General features: G+C 45.6%; 2 protein-coding genes across 4 annotated transcripts in view; one reads left to right on the top strand and one right to left on the bottom strand.

The window, feature by feature from the left end:
* ccdc166 (coiled-coil domain containing 166) overlaps positions 1-13,153 on the bottom strand; it is a 36,061-nt gene extending 22,908 nt beyond the window's left edge. Inside the window, exons 1-5 of one of the 3 annotated variants that reach the window (XM_048536149.2) lie at positions 13,098-13,153; positions 10,523-10,657; positions 6,611-6,664; positions 4,493-4,547; positions 163-307 (exon numbers count right to left, since the gene is read on the bottom strand). In XM_048536149.2, the coding sequence (XP_048392106.1) occupies positions 163-307; positions 4,493-4,547; positions 6,611-6,664; positions 10,523-10,629 (361 nt within the window). In that variant the 5' untranslated portion in view covers positions 10,630-10,657; positions 13,098-13,153. Of the gene's footprint in view, positions 1-162; positions 308-4,492; positions 4,548-6,610; positions 6,665-10,522; positions 10,671-12,364; positions 12,384-13,097 lie in introns of those variants that run through there. The other 2 variants (XM_048536160.2, XM_059650532.1) reach the window with 2 other exon arrangements.
* Positions 13,154-17,843: 4,690 nt separating this feature from the next.
* Positions 17,844-22,136, top strand: part of si:dkey-183c6.8 (protein O-GlcNAcase) — a 68,010-nt gene continuing 63,717 nt past the window's right edge. Inside the window, exons 1-2 of the mRNA XM_048535189.2 lie at positions 17,844-17,952; positions 18,061-19,136. Coding sequence (XP_048391146.1) covers positions 19,097-19,136 — 40 coding nt within the window. The 5' untranslated portion in view covers positions 17,844-17,952; positions 18,061-19,096. The remainder of the gene's footprint in view (positions 17,953-18,060; positions 19,137-22,136) is intronic.

Here is a 22,136-nt window from a genome sequence, read left to right as displayed (position 1 = left end):
ACCTCCTCGCAGGAATTAGACAGTGACATTATAATGAATAGTTTCCAAAATGAATATTATTTGTGTGAAATTATGGTTAGTGGCTGTTGCAATACAGAACGGTGAATGAGGCAAGTGCATTTGTCTCTCATATCAAAGGGCATGATTTGCATTTGAACAAACCTTGTTTTTGTACCTCAAATTCAGCCAGTATTCTCTCCTTTGCATTTCTGATTTCTTCCAAGTTCTGGTGATTCTGATCATTCAGTGTAATGATCTGATTTTGCCTTTTCTCAGTCCTTTTTGACATCTGGACGATGTATTCATGCTAAACCAGGTTAAAATTAAAGTATGTTAAAGATTTATAGAGCCATGTTTAGCTGCACAGCCAAAACTGCTGATTATCTAAAGATTATTGAAGGAGTTAAATGATTTAAATATGCGCTAATGCATAGTTTATCACGTGTTACAGCACAATAATATGCTGAGGTAATGGGATAATGCACAGGAACGACAGGAACAAACGGCAGTAATGTAAAACAAAGAACTGTGATTTCTCAAGTGCTGAAACAAAAACAGAAACTTCTGGAGAAATTCAGCAAGTTTGGCAGCACTTGTGGACAGAAAATAATGCTAACATTTAGAGTCCAGTGACCCTTCTTCAGTGTATAAGAAATAGAAAGAAGAGTAGGCCGTTCAGCCCCTCAAGCCTATTTCGCCATTCAAAAGGATCATGACTGCTCCAATATTCTTCATATCCACTTTCCTGCCCTTTCCCCATAAACCTTTGATTTCCCGACTGATCCAAGAATCTTTCTCAGCCTTAAATATGCAAAAGGACTCTTCCCCCTACAGCTCTCTGTGGCAAGGAGTTCCAAAGACTCTCAACTCTTGGAGAGAAGGAATTCCTCCTCACTTCAGTCTTAAATTGATGCCTCTTTATTCTGAGACTCAGACCTTTGGTCCTAGATTCTCCCATGATGGAAACCATCCTCTCATTTACCCGGTCAAGTTCTTTAAAAATTCTATATATTTCAATGAGATCACCTCTCATTCTTATAAACTTCAGGAAGTAGAGTCCCAACCTGTTTAGCCTTGCTCATAAGACAATCCCTCCATTTTTTAATTCATTTACGGAGCTGGTGGATCCTCAACAGCAGGAAGGCAAGTGTGAGGCTGGAAGGAGACACAGTAATCAAAAATACCAAGTTGAAGAGTCAGGTCAGGCTGGAACAGGACAGGGAGCGAGGAATGCCTGGTGGATTAAATTACATCTATTGATAATCTCTAGATCCGATGAACTCAGGTTGTGGATAGGTACGTGGGACTAGGATTTATAGCCCTTACAGGAACATGGCTAAGGGAGAGACAAGACTGACAGCTTAATGTGCCAGGGTACAGGTTCTTTAGATGGGATAGAGGGGGAGGAAAGAAGGGAGGGGGAGTTGTATTTTTGATTAAGAGGAGTATCACAGCAGTGGTCATAGATGAAATAACTGAGGGATCATCCAGTGAGGCTTTGTGTGTAGAGCTAAGAAATAAGAAGTGGATGATGACGTTACTAGGGTTGTACAATAGGACCCCTAATAGTCAATGGGAATTAAGCAGGCAGACTGAGGAGACTCGCAGGAGTAATAGGGTTGTCATAGTAGGGAATTTTAGTTTTCCTAACATAGACTGGGACTGCCATAGTGTTAAGGGCTTAGATGGTGTGGAATTTGTTAAGTGAGTTCAAGAAAGTTTCTTCAAGTAATATATTGACGGTCCTACTCGGGAAGGGGCAACACTCAAACTACTCTTGGGAAATAGGGCAGGGCAGGTGACTGAGAGGACAGAGGGGGAGCACTTTGGGACCAGTGACTGTCGTTTTATTAATTTTAAAATAGTTATGGAGAGAGACAAAACAAGCCCACAGGTTCAAGATCAAAATTGAGGCAAGGGGGATTTTGATGGAATTTGACAGGAGTTTGCAGGGGTTGATCGGATAGTTAGTTTGCAGGCAAAGGGACCTCCAGCAAGTGGGATACTTTTTAAGTGTGATAGCTAGAGTTCAAGGTTTATATGGTCCTGTGAGGGTGAAGGGTAAGGTTGGCAGGAGCAAGGCACCCTGGGTGACAAGAGATGTTGAGGCTTTGACCAGCAGGATCTTGATCAGCTGGGGAAATGGGCTGAGAAATGGCAAATGGAGTTGGGAAACATGTGTGAGGTGTTGCATTCTGTGAAGTCAAATCAAGGTAGGAGTTTCATGGTGAATGATAGGGCCTTAAGGAGTATAGCAGAACAAAGGGACCTTAGAGTTCAGCTGCAAAGTTCCCTGAAAGTGGAATCACAGGTAGACAGGGCAGTGAAGAAGGCTTTTGGCACACTGGCCTTCATTATTGAAAGGTCTAGGCCCGAAATGTCAGCTTTTGTGCTCCTGAGATGCTCCTTGGCCTGCTGTGTTCATCCAGCCCCACACTTTGTTATCGTGGATTCTCCAGCATCTGCAGTTCCCGTTATCTCTGGGTAAGAATGGCAGTTTCTTTCCCTAAAGGACATGAGTGAACCAGCTACATTTTTTTTCCTGACAATCATGGTCATCATTAGATTCTAAGGTGGGACTTCATCTCCACAAGGACTGTGTGGTGGTCACTCTTTCCAATACTGTCACGGACTGATGCATCTGCAGCAGCCAGGTTGGTAAGGACAAGGTCAAATATGCTTGGCCCTCTTCTTGGTTCTTTCACCAGCTGCCACAGACCTAGTTCAGCAGCTATGGCCTTTGGGACCTGACCAACCCAATCAGTAGTACCGTTGCCAAGCCATGCTTGATAGTGGACATTGAAACTCCCCATCTATATTACAGTTTATACCCTTGACACCCTCAGTGCTTCCTCCAAGTGTTATTCAAACTGGAGGAGTAACAATTCATCAGCTGATGGAGGACAGTACACAGTTTTCAACAGAAAGCTTCCTTGTCCATATTTAACCTGAAGCCACGAGATTTCATGGGGTCCACAGTCAATGTTGAGACTGTCAGGGCAACGGTGACAGGATCCAGTTTCAGCCCAGGCGACTGATCTGAATTTTCACAAGAGCTTCAGTCAGCTGATCACAGAAACAGTGAACCATCCAGCAGGGAAAGAGGTCATTCGGCCTCCTTTGCCTTTGATGGCTCTTTGAAAGATCAGTCCAAATTTCAATCCAATTCTCTTTTGAAAATTCCAACTCAATTTATTTCCACCACCCTATCAGGCAGTATGTGCCAGATGAAGTTTAAATTAAATAATTCTGAAGTATAAAGACAGTCATGACCTTTGCTATCAACGGCTACATCTCAAAAAAGAATACAGAATAAAAACCATAACAGTGCACTAGGTTAAAAAGAATTCTCCAATCCTCACCTGTATTTTTCTTAATTAAATCCGTATCTTTTGCTTGTCCAATCTGCTGCTTCCTAACTGCTCTAACCAAATCCCTAGTGATTTTGAACATCTTTCTTAAATGTTAAAAGCACTCTGCCTCCCTCTAATGGTTACAATCATGTACTGTGACTGCTTCTTACATCCCACCCATTGAACTGAACCGGATACACAAAAAACAACATTCTAATATCAGCAGGAAAAACGCCCCGTTGTGGCTTCACAGGAGAATAATAAAACAAACAGTGTAGCAAGCTTAAGAAAGAGATGCAAGGACAATCAATGTCAAACAGGTGTGTTTTAAAGGTGGTCTTAAAAAAGGAGAGGGATGCAAAGGTATTAGGGAGAGTATTTCACAGCTTTGCTCCTAGACAGCTTCAGACAAAGGCCCGAGTGGTGAAGAGGGGAGAAGAGGCAATGAGTAAGAGACCAGAGTCAGATGAAGACAGACTAGATAAATGAGGACTATATTCAGTAGAGTTTAGAAGAATGAGGGGAGATCTCACGGAAACTTCTAAAACTCTAATTGGACCAGACGTGGTAAACACAGGCAAGGTATATCCAATGACCAGAGATCAATAACCAGCCACAACGGGGCGTTTTTCCTGCTGATATTAGAATGTTGTTTTTGTCTCCAGTTCAGTTCAATGGGTGGGATGTAAGAAGCAGTCACAGTACATGATTGTTAGGATACGGGGTAGACCATGTAGGACTGAGATGAGGAAATATTTCTTCAGCCAGAGGGTGGTAAGCCTGTGGAATTTCTATAGTTGTGGCTAAAATATTGAATATTTTCAAGAAGGAGTTAGATCTTGTTCTTAGGGCTAAAGAGATGGGAGAACAGGGTGATCAGCAACAAAAATTTTGAATAATGGAGCAGGCTCAGAGGATCAAATGGCCTATTCCCATTTTCTTTGATTCCTCAGGCCCTGACCCCCTTTGTCAGACGCTGAGTCCCTCTTCCTAGGCACAAGTCCTCATATCCCACACATTACTTCTTCAGGTCTCGAACATATTCCTCATGTCTAACATCCCTGTCCCACGTCCCAACTGTTTGGCCATGGTACAGATTCCTCTATAGCTCTGCCACTGAATGCAAGTTGGATACTTACAGTCTCCAGGCGTGTCTGCTGTGCCTCCTTTTCGAGGAACTCATTCTCCTTTCGCCTATGAGTTGGTGGTTAAAGAAAGTACTCAAACTGGAGTTTCAGTGCATGCGAAAGTCACAGATCTCAGCAACGGTGACAGAGCCCATTCAGCCCAGCGAGTTCACCTTGGAGTGACCCCTCCCAGAAACATTCCTTTGTTACAGTAGGTATTGAAGAGTCCAGTTCTGAGGAAGGGTCAACGGACCCGAAATGTTAACTCTGTTTTCTCCTCCACAGATGCTGTCAGACCTGCTGAGCTTTTCCAGCAACTTTGTTTTTGTACTGAAGAGTCCTGCCTCCACTCCAGAAGAGCAAGGGCAAGGGGAATAGCAATGAATTCCAGCTCTGGGTTTATCCATTGGCTAGAGAGGCCTATAACACTCAAATATCTCAGGGGTAGTAAATACTTAGGAGACCATATCCTGGAGAAACACTGTGACTAAACTGCATAGAGTCATATTCATTCAGCAAACAAACAGCTGACCATGTATATACCAATTAACAAACACCAAACTACACTAATCCCATTTATCTGCACCTGGGTCCATAGCCTGCTATGCCCTGGCATTTTAAGAACACATCCAGATGCTTCTTAAATGTTGCGAGAGTACCTGTCTCCACCACCCTCTCAAGCAGCGCATTCCACATTTCTACCACCCATGAGGTGAAAAAAATTTCCCTCAGATCTCTTCTAAATGACTTGGTCCTCACCTTAAACTTATTACTTCTGACAGTGTGGTGACCAGAACTGCACAAGGAATTCCATTGGTGGCCTAAACAATGTTATTTTAAAATAAAGTTACAACAAGACTTTCTTGCTTCTACATTTTATGTCCCGGCTGATGAAGACAAACATCCCATATGCCTTCAACACCACCCTGTCTACCTGTGCTGCCACTTTCAGGGATCGATGGACTTTTATACTAAGGTCCCTTTGTTCCTCAGCACTCCCTAGGGATTTGCCAGCCATTGTGCATATCATTCCCTTTTTAGACTTCCCAAAATGCATACTTTCACACATACCAGGATTAAATACCATTTGCCATTGCTCTGCCTAATTTGCAAGCTGATTAATATCAGCAACGTGGTCGATTTGTAACTTCCCTCTGGGCAACTAGGGATAGGCAATAAATGCTGGCCTAGCCAGCGATGACCTCATGCTGTGAATGAATAAAAACAAAGTAGCCTGAACCCATCCACCACATGATCAGTAACACCATCAATTTTCATGTCATCTGCAAACTTACTAATTATACCTTCTGCATTCCTGTCCTGGTCATTAATGTACATAACAAACAGCAAGTATTCCAGCACTGAACTGTGTGGTTACAGGCTTCCAATCATGAAAAATCATTCCACCATCACCCTTTGTCTCCTTTTCTAAGGCTACTTTTGCCAGAACCTGTCTAATGATATTGAAATTGACAGTACATTACCCCAATTAAGACATTTAACTTCCAAACCATTATCCCTTTCCATAATGCCTTAGAAACTTAGTGTTATGATCATTGTCCCCAAAATGCTTGCCCACTGAAACTTCAAACACTTAACCGCTTCATTCCCTGGGATTATGTGGAGCATTGCCCCATCTCTAGGGAGATTCCATTTACTCGCACAAAAAGCTCTTCTGAATTCACTTTAAAAATTTCACCTCAACTAATCCTTTCACATTAAAGTGATCCTAGGAATGTTAGCAAAGTTGAAGTCCACTTAAACTATAACCCTGCTTCTCTCACTCCTTTCTGTGTTTTGTCTACATATTCGCTCCTCTATTACCCTCTGACTGTGGGGAGGCTTGTAGTATAATCCCAGCCAGATAATTGCCTATTATTTATTTGAAGACTCTTCTTGGATGTCCTCCATCATTACTGCAGTGTTGGTTTCCTTCATCAATAATGCAATGTCCCTACCTCTCTTACTCTCCCCCTCCATAATATATTAAACTGCTACACCCTGGAATGTACAGCTGCCAGTCCTGTCTGTCCTTCAACCATGTCTCAGTGATTGCAACAATACCATATTCCCAATATTGATCATGTTACCACATGCTGTGCATATTTACTAAATCACAGCAAAGGATACAGGTCATAAATCTTCAATTTCAGTTGTTTCAACTCTTTAACCATTTCATCGTACCTTTCAAAATAAAATTAAAGATTTCAGAATAATCATCAAAAATTTACAACATCCTGGCACTTTAACTGGTCCTTAACAACTAAACATTTCCAGGGCAGGTGCAGCATGTGTCAGACAGAAAGTGAAGCTTCCTGTACACTGCTGCCAATAAACACTCCCAAGATAGGTACAGCACAGAATTATACACACAGAAATATACTCTATAATCTATATAGTCTACTCTTTTAAACTGAAAGTCCCAATCTAACATTCCCAGGACAGGTATAGCACAGGGTGAGATACAGAGTAAAGCTCCCATCAAACACTCCCAGGACAGGTACAGCAGGGGGTTAGATACTGAATGAAGCCCCTCTACACTGCCCTATATATCATCCGTCTATTCTGGAAAGTATTCTATTACCCAGTCTGGACTAACACAGCAGGCCAAGCAGCATCAGAGGAGCAGGAAAGCTGACATTTCGGGCCTAGACCCTTCTTCAGATTTTCTGAAGATGATCTCTGAAACAATTATTACCCAGTCTGACTCAAACTTTTGGTATGAACAGGCTGAAATATACTGCAGAGTTCAGCACAGCATGGACTGAAGCCATTCAACATGTTCTACTGGTTCTCTGATCGATTCAGCAGCACCAATCTCACGCAAGTAAAGGGACAGTACAGAGAAGTTTTACTCTGTATCTAACCCCATGCTGTCCCTGCCTTGGGAGTATTGTGATGGGCACAGTGTAGTTTTGGAAACAGTAGGAGCAAAACTCGCTAGTAGGAGCAACTTTAAGATAACAAGGTGTCAAGCTGGATGAACATAGCAGGTCAAACAGCATCATTTCTGATGAAGGGTCTAGGCCCGAAACGTCAGCTTTCCTGATCCTCTGATGCTGCTTGGCCTGCTGTGTTCACCCAGCTCCAGACCTTGTTATCTCGGATTCTCCAACATCTGCAGTTCCTATTATTTCTAGAAGCAGCTTTACTCAGTTCTAAGCCTGTGCTGTACCTGTCCTGGGAATGTTTGATCAGAACAGTGTCTGGGGAGCTTTACTTACAATTACTTTTAGTATGAAAATAGTAAAACTTTACTTGCAGTTTTACAGAATACAGGAAGCTTTATTCTGTATCTAAACTCATGCTTTCCCTATCCTGGGATGGAGACTCTGCGGAGAATGCTTTACTTTCAGTTTAAAAGAGTAAAGGGAGATTTACTCTGTATCTAATCCTGTTATACCTCTGGGGACAGTGTAGACAGAGCTTGACTGTCCAAGGTTTCTGGGAAGATATGTCGCTTGACTTTCCGTTTACTCTTAGTTTGAAGAGTGGAAGCAGCTTTAGTCTGTATCTAACCCTGTCCTGAAGCTGCTGTCATCATTAACTGAGGAAGGTGTAGAGAAAGTTTTATGCAGTACCTAACCCTGCATTGTACCTGTCCTGTGAGGGTCTGATGGGGAGAGTGTAGAGAGAGCTCTACTCTGTATCTAACCCCGTGCTGTCCTATAATCCTGCAAATTCTTTCCTCTCAGGTAGTTTTTTTTTGTAGCAGACGATTTTGACTTATGCTTATTATAAGCATCTGGTACAAGTGGACTAGCCCTCAGTTCATTCCTCTTACTCTACCAGGAGCAGTGCTGAGGGACACCCCATTGTCCAGGTGGGGCTGGTAGATGGGAAGAATATACCAATGAGTCATCTGACTGAGGAGACATAGAACATAGAGCATTACAGCACAGTACAGGCCCTTCGGCCCTCGATGTTGTGCCGACCTGTCATGCCGATCTCAAGCCCATCTAACCTACACTATTCCATGTACGTCCATATGCTTATCCAATGACGACTTAAATGTACCTAAAGTTGGCGAATCTACTACCATTGCGGGCAAAGCGTTCCATTCCCTTATTACTCTCTGAGTAAAGAAACTACCTCTGACATCTGTCCTATATCTTTCACCCCTCAATTTAAAGCTATGCCCCCTCGTGCTCACCGTCACCATCCTAGGAAAAGGGCTCTCCCTATCCACCCTATCTAACCCTCTGATTATTTTATATGTCTCAATTAAGTCACCTCTCAACCTTCTTCTCTCTAATGAAAACAGCCTCAAGTTCCTCAGCCTTTCCTCGTAAGACCCTCCCTCCATACCAGGCAACATCCTAGTAAATCTCCTCTGCACCCTTTCCAAAGCTTCCACATCCTTCTTATAATGCGGTGACCAGAACTGTACACAATACTCCAAGTGCGGCCACACCAGAGTTTTGTACAGCTTCACCATAACCTCTTGGTTCCGGAACTCGATTCCTCTATTAATAAAAGCTAAAACACTGTATGCCTTCTTAACAGCCGTCAACCTGGGTGGCAACTTTCAAGGATCTGCGTACATGGACACCGAGATCTCTCTGCTCATCTACACTTGTAAGAATCTTACCATTAGCCCTGTACTTTGCCTTCTGGTTACTCCTACCAAAGTGCATCACCTCACACTTGTCTGCATTAAACTCCACTTGCCACCTCTCAGCCCAGCTCTGCAGCTTATCTATGTCTCTCTGCAACCTACAGCATCCATCGTCACTATCCACAACTCCACCAAACTTAGTGTCGTCTGGAAATTTACTAACCCATCCTTCTACGCCCTCATCCAAGTCATTTATAAAAATGACAAACAGCAGTGGACCCAACACCGACCCTTGCGGTACACCACTAGTAACTGGTCTCCAGGATGAACATTTCCCATCAACTACCACCCTCTGTCTTCTTTCAGCAAGCCAATTTCCGATCCAAACTGCTATATCTCCCACAATTCCATTCCTCCACATTTTGTACAATAGCCTATTGTGGGGAACCTTATTGAACGCCTTGCTGAAATCCATATACACCACATCAACTGGTTTACTCTCGTCTACCTGTTTGGTCACCTTCTCAAAGAACTCAATAAGGTTTGTGAGGCACGACCTTCCCTTCACAAAACTGGGCTGACTATCCCTAATCAATTTATTCTTTTCTAGATGATTATAAATCCTATCCCTTATAACCTTTTCCAACACTTTACCAACAACTGAGGTAAGGATCACTGGTCTCTAATTACCAGGGTTGTCTCTACTCCCCTTCTTGAACAGGGGAACCATATTTGCTATCCTCCAGTCATCTGGCACTATTCCTGTAGACAATGACGAGTTAAAGATCAATGCCAAAGGCTCGGCAATCTCCTCCCTGGCTTCCTAGAGGATCCGAGGATAAATCCCATCCAGCCCAGGGGACTTATCTATCTTCACCCTCTGAAGGATTTCTGATACCTCTTCCTTGTGAACCTCAATCCCGCCTAGTCTCGTAGCCTGTATCTCAGTATTCTCCTCGACAACATTGTTATTTTCTAGAGTGAATACTGTTGAAAAATATTCATTTAGCGCCTCCCTATCTCATCTGACTCCACACACAACTTCCCACTACTATCCTTGATTGGGCCTAATCTTACTTTTGTCATTCCTTTATTCCTTAAATACCTATAGAAAGCCTTAGGGTTTACCCTGAACCTATCCGCCAACAACTTCTCATGTCTCCTCCTGGCTCATCTGAGCTCTCTCTTTAGGAGACGTACAAGTTCCCACAGCCACTAATATTAGAGGAGCAGGGGCATTCACCCAATGGCCTGGCCAACATCTCCATAACACAGTTAATGCTTCTCTATCACATTAATGGCCATGGGATCTTGATCTATGCAAATGGGACCTTCAGTATAATTGATTGCATGTACAAATCGGTAAACTAAGAGATGACAAAATCCTTCTAGTAACTAGTGCTGCACATCTTGGACAGCTGACATGTAACGTCCCCCTCCCCACCTCCTCAATAACACTGGTTATTAAATACCGCCATCCTCACTCATTTTGCAGTGTGACAATCCGTTCAGCAGCTGCTGTCAGAACTTCCAACTCCATTCCTACTGCCTTGCTCTTGCCTTCTCCACGTCCTTTCTTCTTCTTTGACATGATTGCAGTTGTTCCCTTCTCCTCTTACCTGTATTGGAATGCTAATGATAAATTACTTCAATGACACCACTTATGAAATGCAAAACACTTTCTCACCCAATTTCCTCACTCCGTCCTCCACCCCCGTGATCTGGACCTTCACTGTGTGTCGTCCCGATCTGTCCCCCCACCTACACCCTAACACTGTATTCCTTTACAAATTCCCAGCTGGTCTGTTCCCTTTCTGTTTATGTGAAGATGGTAAGATGGAAAAGAAAGGAAATTACAGCCCTGCCTTAGTGCCCTTCATCATTGGGGAAACAAGGGAATTTCACAAAGACATGGTATTTCCCATGTTCTGATAATGGTTTCCAGGGACAGGGCTGTTTGAGAATGGCTTAGTTTCCAATTAGCTCAGAACTAGACAAAGGCATATTAGGCCAAACTACCTGACTCTTGTGTTGTATTTTTGTGCAATACAAAAAGAACAGCTGGGCCAAAGGGACTGTTTCCATTCTGTCTGATTCTGTGCATGTATCCTTGGAAATGAAGCACAAAAGATAGTTTGCAGGTACAGGAAGTAATTAGGAAGTCGTAAGGAATGTTTGTCTTTATTGCAAAAGTAATGATGATGTATTAAGAAGGGAAGGTTTATTACAACTGTACAGGTCATTTGTGGACCACATCTAAAGTGCAGCGATCATCTTTCATAAGAAAGCATACAAGTGCAGAGGTTTGTTAGGCTAATTCCTGGAATGAAAAGGGTGTTGTATAAGGAAGGATGAGCCTATGTCCCTCAGTTTTGAAGAATAAATTGTGATTTTATTCAAACGTATGAGATTTTAAACAGAGCTGATGCATTTTAGTCAGTTTAGAGAAATGTGATCAGACTAATGCTGGGAATGAGATGGGTATATTATAAGAAAATGTTCAACAGTCTAGGCTTCCAGCCGCTGAAGTTTAGAAGATTAAGAGGTGATTTGACTGAAACGTATGAGATCCTGAGAAGTCTTGTGACGGTAGATGAGGACTTTTTCTCCAATGGGAGAATTTATACCTAACTGTGTTGGGGGGGGGGGGGTGAAGTGTGGTGGTAATGGGGGTCACAGTTTGAAAAACAGGGGTTGCCCATTTAAAAAAAGAGATGAGGTGAATTTTGACTCTCATAAGGTCAGAAGTCTTTGAGACTCTTTCATATAAAGAAGCACTCCTTTTATATTTTTAAGGCAGAGCAAGGGAGATTCTTGCTACGTGGGGAGGGGTTTATCAGAGCTGGACAAGAATGTGGACAGGATAAGGCTACAATCATCTGCAACTAGAGGACACTGTTTAAAGAGAAAGGATCTTCATTTAAGGGAGTTAGAATTTTTTTCTCTCCAAAGTTTCTGGAAATCTGCTCAGAAAGGAATGGAGGTTGGGTCATTGAATCGCCTCAGGGAGGCCACCGCAGATCACAGGCACCGAAATCTCTGGAATCCATTCTGTAAAGTGACACTATGTTTCTCTGCAGCAAGTCCATTGCTGATACCCACAATACCAGCTGTATTATTGCTGGACTGTTAATCCAGAGACCCAGCTAATGTTCTGGTTCAAATTCTGCCTGGCAGATGGTGGAATCTGAATTCAATTAGAATCAACCACAGAAAATCTGGAATTAAGAGTCTAATGTTGACCATGAATCCAATTGCGATTGACGGGAAAAAAAAAACAATCTGGTTCACTAACATCCTTCAGGGAAGGAAATTGCTGTCCTTACCTGGTGTGGCCTACACGTGACTCCAGATCCACAGCAATGTGGTTGACTCTTAACTGCCCCTAGAATGGCGAATAAACCTAGTTCGTGACACCCTCATCCCGTGATTGAATAAAAAAAATTCAAGGTTCAGGGAGATAAGATTTTTGATTGACAAAGGAGTCAATCGTTATGGGTGATTCTCACGCCTGCTCCCCTCCCCCAAAATTAGATCAGCCATGATTTTAATGAATGCTGGGCCAAACAAGCTATTTGTGCTCCCTTTTCGCATGATCTCATATATCATGCGATCATCTACAGCTACAGCATTTCTCAGGAACTCTGGCACTGGCTGAGAGCCAGCCCACAACCTGCAATAACAAGGACTAAATCCACCGGTTTCCTGATATGTGCTCTTGCCTATCCGAAGTGGGGAAATTCCTATGTAAACATGTAACACTGCAGTGACAGTGACCACCAGCAACGGCGCCACCACCGACTACAGGCACCAAATCCTCTGGAATTCGTCAGTACAATACAAAACCAAACGTGGTGTCAAAAACAAGGACAAGGCAGCACAGGGAAAGGGAATCACCACCAGGCCTTGCTCCAAATATTCTCAGGTTGTGTTTTAACCCATATTTTGTCTTCAACCACCTCCCCCACCCCGCCTAGACGCCCGTGAGGAACGCTAACAGACTGTAACCGATGAGTTTCAATTCCAGGCCAGTAAGTAATTGCGAATTATTCCCGTTACCTGCTGTAGGCCTCAGGCTGACCAACAGCCGTCACCATGACAACCGCCCCAGCCCCGCCTCCCGCCCGCTCCCCACCCCCACGCCGTCATCAAAGCGATATTTGCCAGCGTAGAGAAACGTAAGTAAAACTACTGAAAGCTGACGTTGTCCTTTCCGAATGAGGGCTCGGACTTAGTTTTATTGTAAAATATTTAGTCGCCGCAGCAACAACCACAAGAAATGAGCCGGCGCCATCTGGCAGCGCGCTCGGCACGCCGGGAAGTCGGATGTCGCGGCGGCTGCCGACCCCGCGCATGTGCACGACTGACGGCCTGGCATGATGGCGCATGCGCCGTGGCTTTATACCCACCCTTGATTGACTGCTGAGGAACATTATGGTTTAAAATGGACAACAAATAGCATAAGAATTGAATTGCCTTGCCATGAGTTGCCATTCTTTAATGGAATATCCCATCCCAAGGTTTATGTTAAATCCCTTGATTTGAAACTTGATGCTACAGTGCGGTCCTGGGGGAGTGCAGCACTGTCAGCGATGCCACCTTTCCAATGAGATGTTAAACCAGAAACCATGGAGTAATACTCTGAGGACATGGATTTGAATCCCACCAATGCAGATTACCTAATGCTTACTGTGTTACCGCTGTCAATTGACGTCAAACTCCATCTGGTCTCTTAGGGAAGGAGATACCCCATCCTCGCCTGCCCTGTCCGACATGCACCTTCAGAACCACAGCAATGTGTTTGACTCTCAACTGCCCTCTGGGCAATTGGGGATGCGCAATTAATGCTGGCCTAGCCAGCAACACCCGTGAACAAATAAGAAAATAAAAGCACGTGTTTGGAAACAGCAGAGTTAACCGGATAGGTTGGGGCTTGCCAACCCCCACCACTGACACTCGACTCTGCTTGATAATTCTAATCAACGTGTTCAGAAAAATGCTATTATACACGTCTGGAATGGGTGAGACTTGAACCTACCCTTCTGAGCTGTCACTATCACTGTACCACAAAAGCCAGAACTCCATTATTCCAGCTTGAAAAAAGTTGTTTTAATTAATCCATTTTTCGAATTAGCCATCTCTGAAGCAGGTGGAACTTTAACCCGGGCGTCCTGGTCATATTCTATGATTCTAATCTCAATGAGTTAACTTGCAGTCTGTCATATGGGTGTTGTCTGAGAAACATCAGAAGCAGTGCATCCCTTAATCAATGTTACCAGATGACATTTATCTCTTTTTGTGGGTACTTGTTGCGTGTCAGTTTGCTGCTGTATACACCTACACAGCAGTGATTACATTTAAGAAAAAGTAATTATTGGCTGTAAAATACTTTGACACATCTAAAAGATGCAATTGAAAAGTTGGACGTACACTTGAGGGGCTGATATGGTTATGGACAGAAAGCCAGGCAATGATTTGATTTGATTTATTTATTGTCACATGTATCTTGTAACAAAATACAGTGAAAAGCGTTGCCACTCTCCAACACCACCTTAAATCAACAGAACAATAAAGAGAAACATGGAATATAAAGACAGAAAAATTACAAAATGAAGAAAGTGTCCAACTTTACAGGACTTCTTGTTAAGTGCTCTGTCAGGGGCCATGGGTCTGGTGGCCAGGCACAAGCCACCTTCGCAACACCACTGCAGCAGGAATAAAAGTTGCTCTCTTTGGCACCTTCACACCTCCACGGATGTCATCACTGCTGTATGTCCTCGCTGGATCTTTCAAATGCAGACAACACTGATGCTGCTCAGATCCTCACCGGCCCAGACTCACCTCTGCTGCCATGAGTCTGCTTTGGGCCCACCTTTCGGGCACTTAGCCACTTCTAGGTCTCATACTGGGCTCAAACACGCCTCTACCATCACCTCCATTAATCTGTGCTGAATGTGGATGCTGCAGGGAACCCAAACTTGCCTCCAACGCCGCAATCATAAGCCCGTGTTGCTGGGCCTACTCCAGCCTGTGCTGCAGGGCCTGCTCAAGTCCTGCTGCTGGGCCTGCTCAAGTCCGTGCAGTTGGGCCTACTCCAGCCTGTGCTGCAGGGCCTGCTTGAGTCCTGCTGCTGGGCCTACTCCAGCCTGTGCTGCAGGGTCTGCTGGAGTCCGTGCTGCTGGGCCTACTCCAGCCTGTGCTGCAGGGCCTGCTCCAGTCCACGCTGTAGGGCGTGCTTGAGTCCGTGCTGCAGGGCCTGCTCCAGTCCACGCTGTAGGGCGTGCTTGAGTCCGTGCTGCAGGGCATGCTTGAGTTAATGCTACAGGACTTGCTCCAGTCTGTGCTGCTGGGCCTACTCCAGTCCACGCTGCAGGGCTTACGTGAGGCCGCAGTGCAGGACATGCTCGAGTCCGTGCTGCTGGGCCCACTCACTGTCACCGATGCTGTTACTGCAACTGAGCTCTTCACCAAGATATAAATAAAATAGAAGAGAAAAAATTGAAAGAGAAAAAGAGAGAGAAAAAAGAAAATAAATGAAAAGTGGACATGCCTTGGGCTGTGATGCCCTATTCCAACACCATCTTACTGCTATTGGGGCTGGTGGAGATGTGGACCTGAGCACAACCGCTCTTTCAAAGAATCAGTTCAACTACAAGTGGCTAAATGACTATAGACCAAAGGAAAAGGAACTAAAGCAACTCTTTCAGCCCCTCGACCTTGCTCCACCATTCAATAGAATTGTGGTTGATCTGATATTCCTCATGTCCACTTTTCTGCCCTTTCCTTGTAAACCTTGATTCCCCTAATGATCAACAACCTATCTAAGTTCTGAGAAAGGGTCACTGAACCCGAAACGTTAACTCTCTGTTTTCTCCTTCACAGATGCTGCCAGACCTGCTGAGCTTTTCCAGCAACTTTGATTTTGTTCCTGATTTACAGCATCTGCATTCAGTTTTTATTAAGAATCTATCTATCCCAAGTTTAGGTATAAAGAAGAACTCTGCCTCCACAACTGTCTGTGGTAAGGAGTTCCAAATATTCACAAACCTCACAACACAAATAGCATCCTATAACATTGTAAGTGACTGTGACTCTACAAAGGGGCTTTGCAATCCACAAAGTTGTGTGACTTTGATCTGCGAATTAATCTGTATGCGGTGCTTGAATAATTTATTCTTCTATGCTCCAGTGCACTCGATCCTGACCAAAAAATTAGGTGTTCGAAGGAACAAGGTGTGGAACTGTGTGAACACAGCAGGCTAAGCAGCATCAGAGGAACGGGAAGGCTGATGTTTCAGGCCTAGACCCCCCCCCCCTCCCCCACCAAAAAATGTTAGCCTTCTTTCTCTTCTGATGCTGCTTGGCCTGCCATGTTCGTCCAGCTCCACACCTTGTTATCTCAGATCCCCCAGCATCTGCAGTTCCTGCTATCTCTGTTTCAAAGGAACATGTTGAAATCTTGGGCTTCCATGGAGGTTGTGTAGCTCGGTGAACTCTCTTGTGTCTCACTGCGTCATTGTCCCTGTCTCAAATAGCAGTCAAAGTCGCAAGGCCCTGCCCCAAACCTTGAAATCTCTCCAATTCAATCTCCTGTGTAAATCCACCCCCAACCTATCATCATCTTGCTTGATTCAGTGTCCGGTCTCCCTCAGTCACAGGTGCTCTATCATGGAATCTCATGGAGCTAAAACAAGCCTTGTTCAGCCCTCACATCAGTGCTAGCTGAGCCTGAGTCACCTTCACCCCACCTGAACCCCTCTTACCCATCTACATACAATCAAGGGTAAAGAATAGGCCATTTAATAAAATCATGGCATGTCTGATGTTAACCTCAAATCCACATTCCTGAATATCCCTCATAATCTTGCATCCCATTGGTCACCTGGAATGTATCTACCTCTCTTACAGAGTAAGTGGTGGATGTGGGGTTCATGAGTGGGGCAGATTTCGGGGGATATGGGCCAATTGCAGGCAGGTGGGACGAGTTTAATGTGGGATTGTATTCAGCATGGATTGGTTGGACTGAAGGGCCTGTTTCTGGACCATGTGACTCTATGGCATCTGGCTCAAAAGTAAAGATTCTGCATCCGTTGTCTTTTAGAACATAGAACAGTACAGCACAGTACAGGCCTTTCGGCCCACGATATTGTGCTGAACTCTTACTCTAAACCTAATGTCTATCTAACTTCCACCCCTACCTTACACTATCATCCATATGCCTATCTAATAGCCGCTTAAATGCCCCTAATGAGGCTGACTCCGCTACCCTCTCCGGCAATGCATTCCACGCCCCTACCAGTCTCTGAGTAAAGAACCTACTTCTGATGTCTCCCCTATATCTACCTCCACTCACTTTAAAACTATGCCCCCTCGTAACAGCTACCTCCACCCTTGGGAAAAGGAAGTCCAAAGACTCACAACCCTCTGATGAAAAATAAGTACCCAAGTAACCGGGGAAGGAGTTTTGGGGTGCAGTCAAGAATGATGTATGGCAGTCATTTTGCTGAAGGCAAGCTCTGACACATAATTCAATGACCTGAAGATGAACTCTTTTGTTTCTCCCTCCACTTCCCCTGCAGCTTTCTGGCAATCTGTTTTTTTTTGCACTTTTCAGGTGATTGGTATCTGCAGGATTATTTCGGTTCAAGCCGACCATTTTGTTTGGGTTGGCCCTGTATGTTGAGGTTTCATTTTTAGCCCCGGCTGGGAAGAACTGTGCCCTGCCCTTCTCACAATAAATATCAGTTGGAGCCTTCTACACCCCACTGAGGGGCAGAGAGAGAGAGAGAGAGAGATACTGTGGCACTTCTTCAGTCTGACACCCGAGTACGAAGACCTCAAATTGGTTTTGGAGCATTTTAAAAGGAGTCCCTGAATCAAGTGGATTTCCAGCCCCTTATGTCCACTCCTGGGGGTGAGAGGCGTTTCCAAATGAGTTTGATATTGCAGAACACTGCGGTAAAACAGAGGTCAAGATCTGTTTGTAAATTCGTGAGTTGTGCTTTTGTTTTGTTTTTTGCAGGCAGTCTTGCTGTGAGACAATAAAGTGAGGTCAGGCTGGTGTGGTGTTCAAAGGCACATTGTAAACTGCCAGAGCCTGGGGCCACTCTCTGCGATCAGGAAAGTAAAGAGTTATCCTGCTGGTTTCCGCCTCTCAACAGACTCGCTTCAGCTCCAGCTCCACCCGCCTCTGATCCCACAGAAAGAGATAGATATAGACAAACAGGGAGAGATCGACACAGGCAGGGAGACAGAGAGAGAAATAGACACAGAGAGATAGGCAGACAGGCAGGCAGGGAGGGAGGGAGAGATAGATAGATAGATAGATACACAGGCAGGGAGGGAGGGAGAGAGACATAGATAACAGGCAGGGAGGGAGAGAGAGAGATAGATAGATACACAGTCAGGGAGGGAGGGAGACAGAGACAGAGATACACAGACAGGGAGGAAGGGAGACAGAAGATAGACATAGACGGTCATAGAGAGAGGGACAGACACACAGAACGACAGGAAGAGGGAAGGAGAGAGAGAAAGATAGATATAGAGGACGAGAGACAGAAATAAAGAGGGAGAAGTAGACAGAGGGAGTGAAGCATACAGAAATAGAAATATAGAGAGAGATACAGGGAATCTAGATGTAGGAGATCAGTGGGAATGAGATAGAAATAGACAGGCGGAGGGAGAGATAGATAGAGAGAGGGTGGGAGACGGGAATAGACATAAGGAGAGAGAGAGAGAGAGAGACAATGACAGTGAAATACAGTGAGTGAGAGAGAGGGAGGGAGGGAGAGAGTCTGATCGTTGAGAGAGGGAATCAAAGCCTCATGCGAATCTTGAGCAGATAAAGTGCCATCAGCTCCTCCCCTCTCTGTCCCATCCATCTGTTTCCCTCTCCTCCCCTTTCTCTTTTCCCCCACCTCTCTCTTCCTGTCTCTTCTTCTTTCCCTATCTCATTCCCTTTCTCTCCTTCCTTGCCCCCTACCTCTCTCCCTCTCTCTCTCATTCCATTTCCCTTTCCTGTGGGAGCCAGTTGGGAAGCTGAGAGTGGCTGGAACCGTATGGAGAAGACATTGCCTTTCATCTGCGGAATTGTGGAAGGTCAGTGACAGTTCCCTGTACAGGGAGTGCCCCTCTCCCGTGCACCCCGTGCTGTATACACCTGACAGCTGCATTCAGCGCTTACTGGACAGATCATGTGAATAGGCCAGCCCTGGCACTATCTCTGCCTTACCTTTATGCTGCTGTGTCTGCTGTTTTGAAGTTTGGGACAGAGAGAGAGAGGCCTTTTCTCTCAGTCAGCTCTCAGTACTGTCCAGGAATTTGTCAGAATGAAAATTTAAACTGGCAACTGCTGGCAAAAGGGGCCTGGAGGGGAATGCTTTAACAAGGTTAAGAAAATTGTTCTAGTGTTTTCATGGCTTAATATTTGCAAGCATGCTGAAGGCAGAAGAAGGGTGTTTGACCTGATACAGCAATTTGACGGTGATCATGTGATAAAACCTTCAGGAATGCATCCAGTGAAAGTTGGCAACCTCAGTTTAATGAGAGGGAGAGTCAGACACCATAATGTGCTGCAGGATGATGGGCGCCCCTTGGTGTTGCTGCTTTACTTGGCATGCAGTTGGTGGGAGGGCAAATTGGATAAATGACTGAGCCGGTCTGACAGGCCCTTGATTTACACATGGGGACAGCAACCCTTTGAAAGAATTCAGCTGATCAATTTCCCAGTCGTGTCGATGAGCAGGGTGGGACTGAGATGATTCTGCCCGACTCTTCCAAGGAGCTGTCGCAGGACAGGATGGGCTGAGTGCCTGTCCCTCCAGGGATGTAAAAATCTGCCGTCATGCTTGTGGACAGAGGGAGGCAAAGCCCTTACCCCCTCCCACCCAGCACCTCCCCTCCCACCCAGCCATTTTTAGCTTAAGATTTAGCAGATGGGCTTTGGTGAGAAGCCAAGGCAGAGATAGAGTGCTTGGTAATGCAACCAGATAGTCACATTGAGGCGGGCGTCTGTTTCAAAATAAATAAAATGCTATCCATTCGCCTGAGGGTCTCTGGGAAGGCTAGTCATTATTGCCTGCCAGTAATGGCCTTCCAAAGATTTTTGTTTGGTTTTATTCACAGAACTTGGGGATCACAAACTAGCTCAGCATTTATTGCCCATACCTAGTTGCCTTTGAGAAGGTGGGGGTGAGTTGCCTTCTTGAACCACTGCAATCCACCTGCTGTGGGTTGGCTCACAATGCCATTAGGGAATTCCAGGATTTTGACCCAGTGACAATGAAGGAACGGCGATATATTTCCAACTCAGGATGGTGAGTGGCTTGGAGGGGGAACTTGGAGATGGTGGTGTTCCCATGTATCTGCTGCCCTTGTCCTTCTGGATGGAAGTGTTCAGGGGCATGGGAGATGCTGCCCAAGGAGCCGTGGTGAAATTCTGCAGGTCTTTGTGTCCATACCTCTAAGTGAGGAGACACAAGTTCAAGTTCCAATTGTGCCACAGGTCATAACGTCACTGAACAGGTTAATTAAAAATACTTAATCTTTGATGAAGGGCCTAGGCCCGAAACGTCAGCTTTTGTGCTCCTAAGATGCTGCTTGGCCTGCTGTGTTCATCCAGCTTCACACTTTGTCACAGTCCCTCTTCCGCACCTACACAGGCCCCAAACCCCACCTCTTCCTCCGTTACATTGATGACTGTATCGGCGCCACCTCTTGCTCCCCAGAGGAGCTCAAACAGTTCATCCACTTCACCAACACCTTCCACCCCAACCTTCAGTTCACCTGGGCCATCTCCAGCACATCCCTCACCTTCCTGGACCTCTCAGTCTCCATCTCAGGCAACCAGCTTGTAACTGATGTCCATTTCAAGCCCACCGACTCCCACAGCTACCTGGAATACACCTCCTCCCACCCACCCTTCTGCAAAAATTCCATCCCCTATTCCCAATTCCTCCGCCTCCGCCGCATCTGCTCCCACGATGAGGCATTCCACTCCCGCACATCCCAGATGTCCAAATTCTTCAAGGACCGCAACTTTCCCCCCACAGTGGTCGAGAACGCCCTTGACCGCATCTCCCGCATTTCCCGCAACACATCCCTCACACACCGCCCCCGCCACAACCGCCCAAAGAGGATCCCCCTCGTTCTCACACACCACCCCATCAACCTCCGGATACAATGCATCATCCTCCGACACTTCCGCCATCTACAATCCGACCCCACCACCCAAGACAATTTTCCATCCCCACCCTTGTCTGCTTTCCGGAGAGATCACTCTCTCCATGACTCCCTTGTTCGCTCCACACTGCTCTCCAACCCCACCACACCCGGCACCTTCCCCTGCAACCGCAGGAAGTGCTACACTTGCCCCCACACCTTCTCCCTCACCCCTATCCCAGGCCCCAAGATGACTTTCCATATTAAGTAGAGGTTCACTTGCGCATCTGCCAATGTGGTGTACTTTATCCATTGCACCCGGTGTGGCTTCCTCTACATTGGGGAACCCAAGCGGAGGCTTGGGGACCGCTTTGCAGAACACCTCCGCTCGGTTCGCAATAAACAACTGCACCTCCCAGTCGCGAACCATTTCCACTCCCCCTCCCATTCCTTAGATGACATGTCCATCATGGGCCTCCTGCAGTGCTACAATGATGCCACCCGAAGGTTGCAGGAACAGCAACTCATATTCCGCTTGGGAACCCTGCAGCCCAATGGTATCAATGTGGACTTCACCAGCTTCAAAATCTCCCCTCCCCCCACTGCATCCCAAAACCAGCCCAGCTCTTCCCCTCCACCCACTGCATCCCAAAACCTGTCCAACCTGTCTCTGCCTCCCTAACCTGTTCTTCCTCTCACCCATCCCTTCCTCCCACCCCAAGCCGCACCTCCATCTCCTACCTACTAACCTCATCCCACCTCCTTGACCTGTCCATCTTCCCTGGTCTGACCTATCCCCTCCCTACCTCCCCACCTATACTCTCCTCTCGACCTATCTTCTTTTCTCTCCATCTTCGGTCCGCCTCCCCCTCTCTCCCTATTTATTCCAGAACCCTCACCCCATCCCCCTCTCTGATGAAGGGTCTAGGCCCGAAACGT

Source organism: Stegostoma tigrinum, chromosome 1 (genome assembly GCF_030684315.1).
Source record: "Stegostoma tigrinum isolate sSteTig4 chromosome 1, sSteTig4.hap1, whole genome shotgun sequence".
Taxonomy (NCBI): Eukaryota; Metazoa; Chordata; class Chondrichthyes; order Orectolobiformes; family Stegostomatidae; genus Stegostoma; species Stegostoma tigrinum.
The sequence above is the reverse complement of the archived record's forward strand: the minus strand, read 5'-3'. Positions and strand labels throughout refer to the sequence as shown.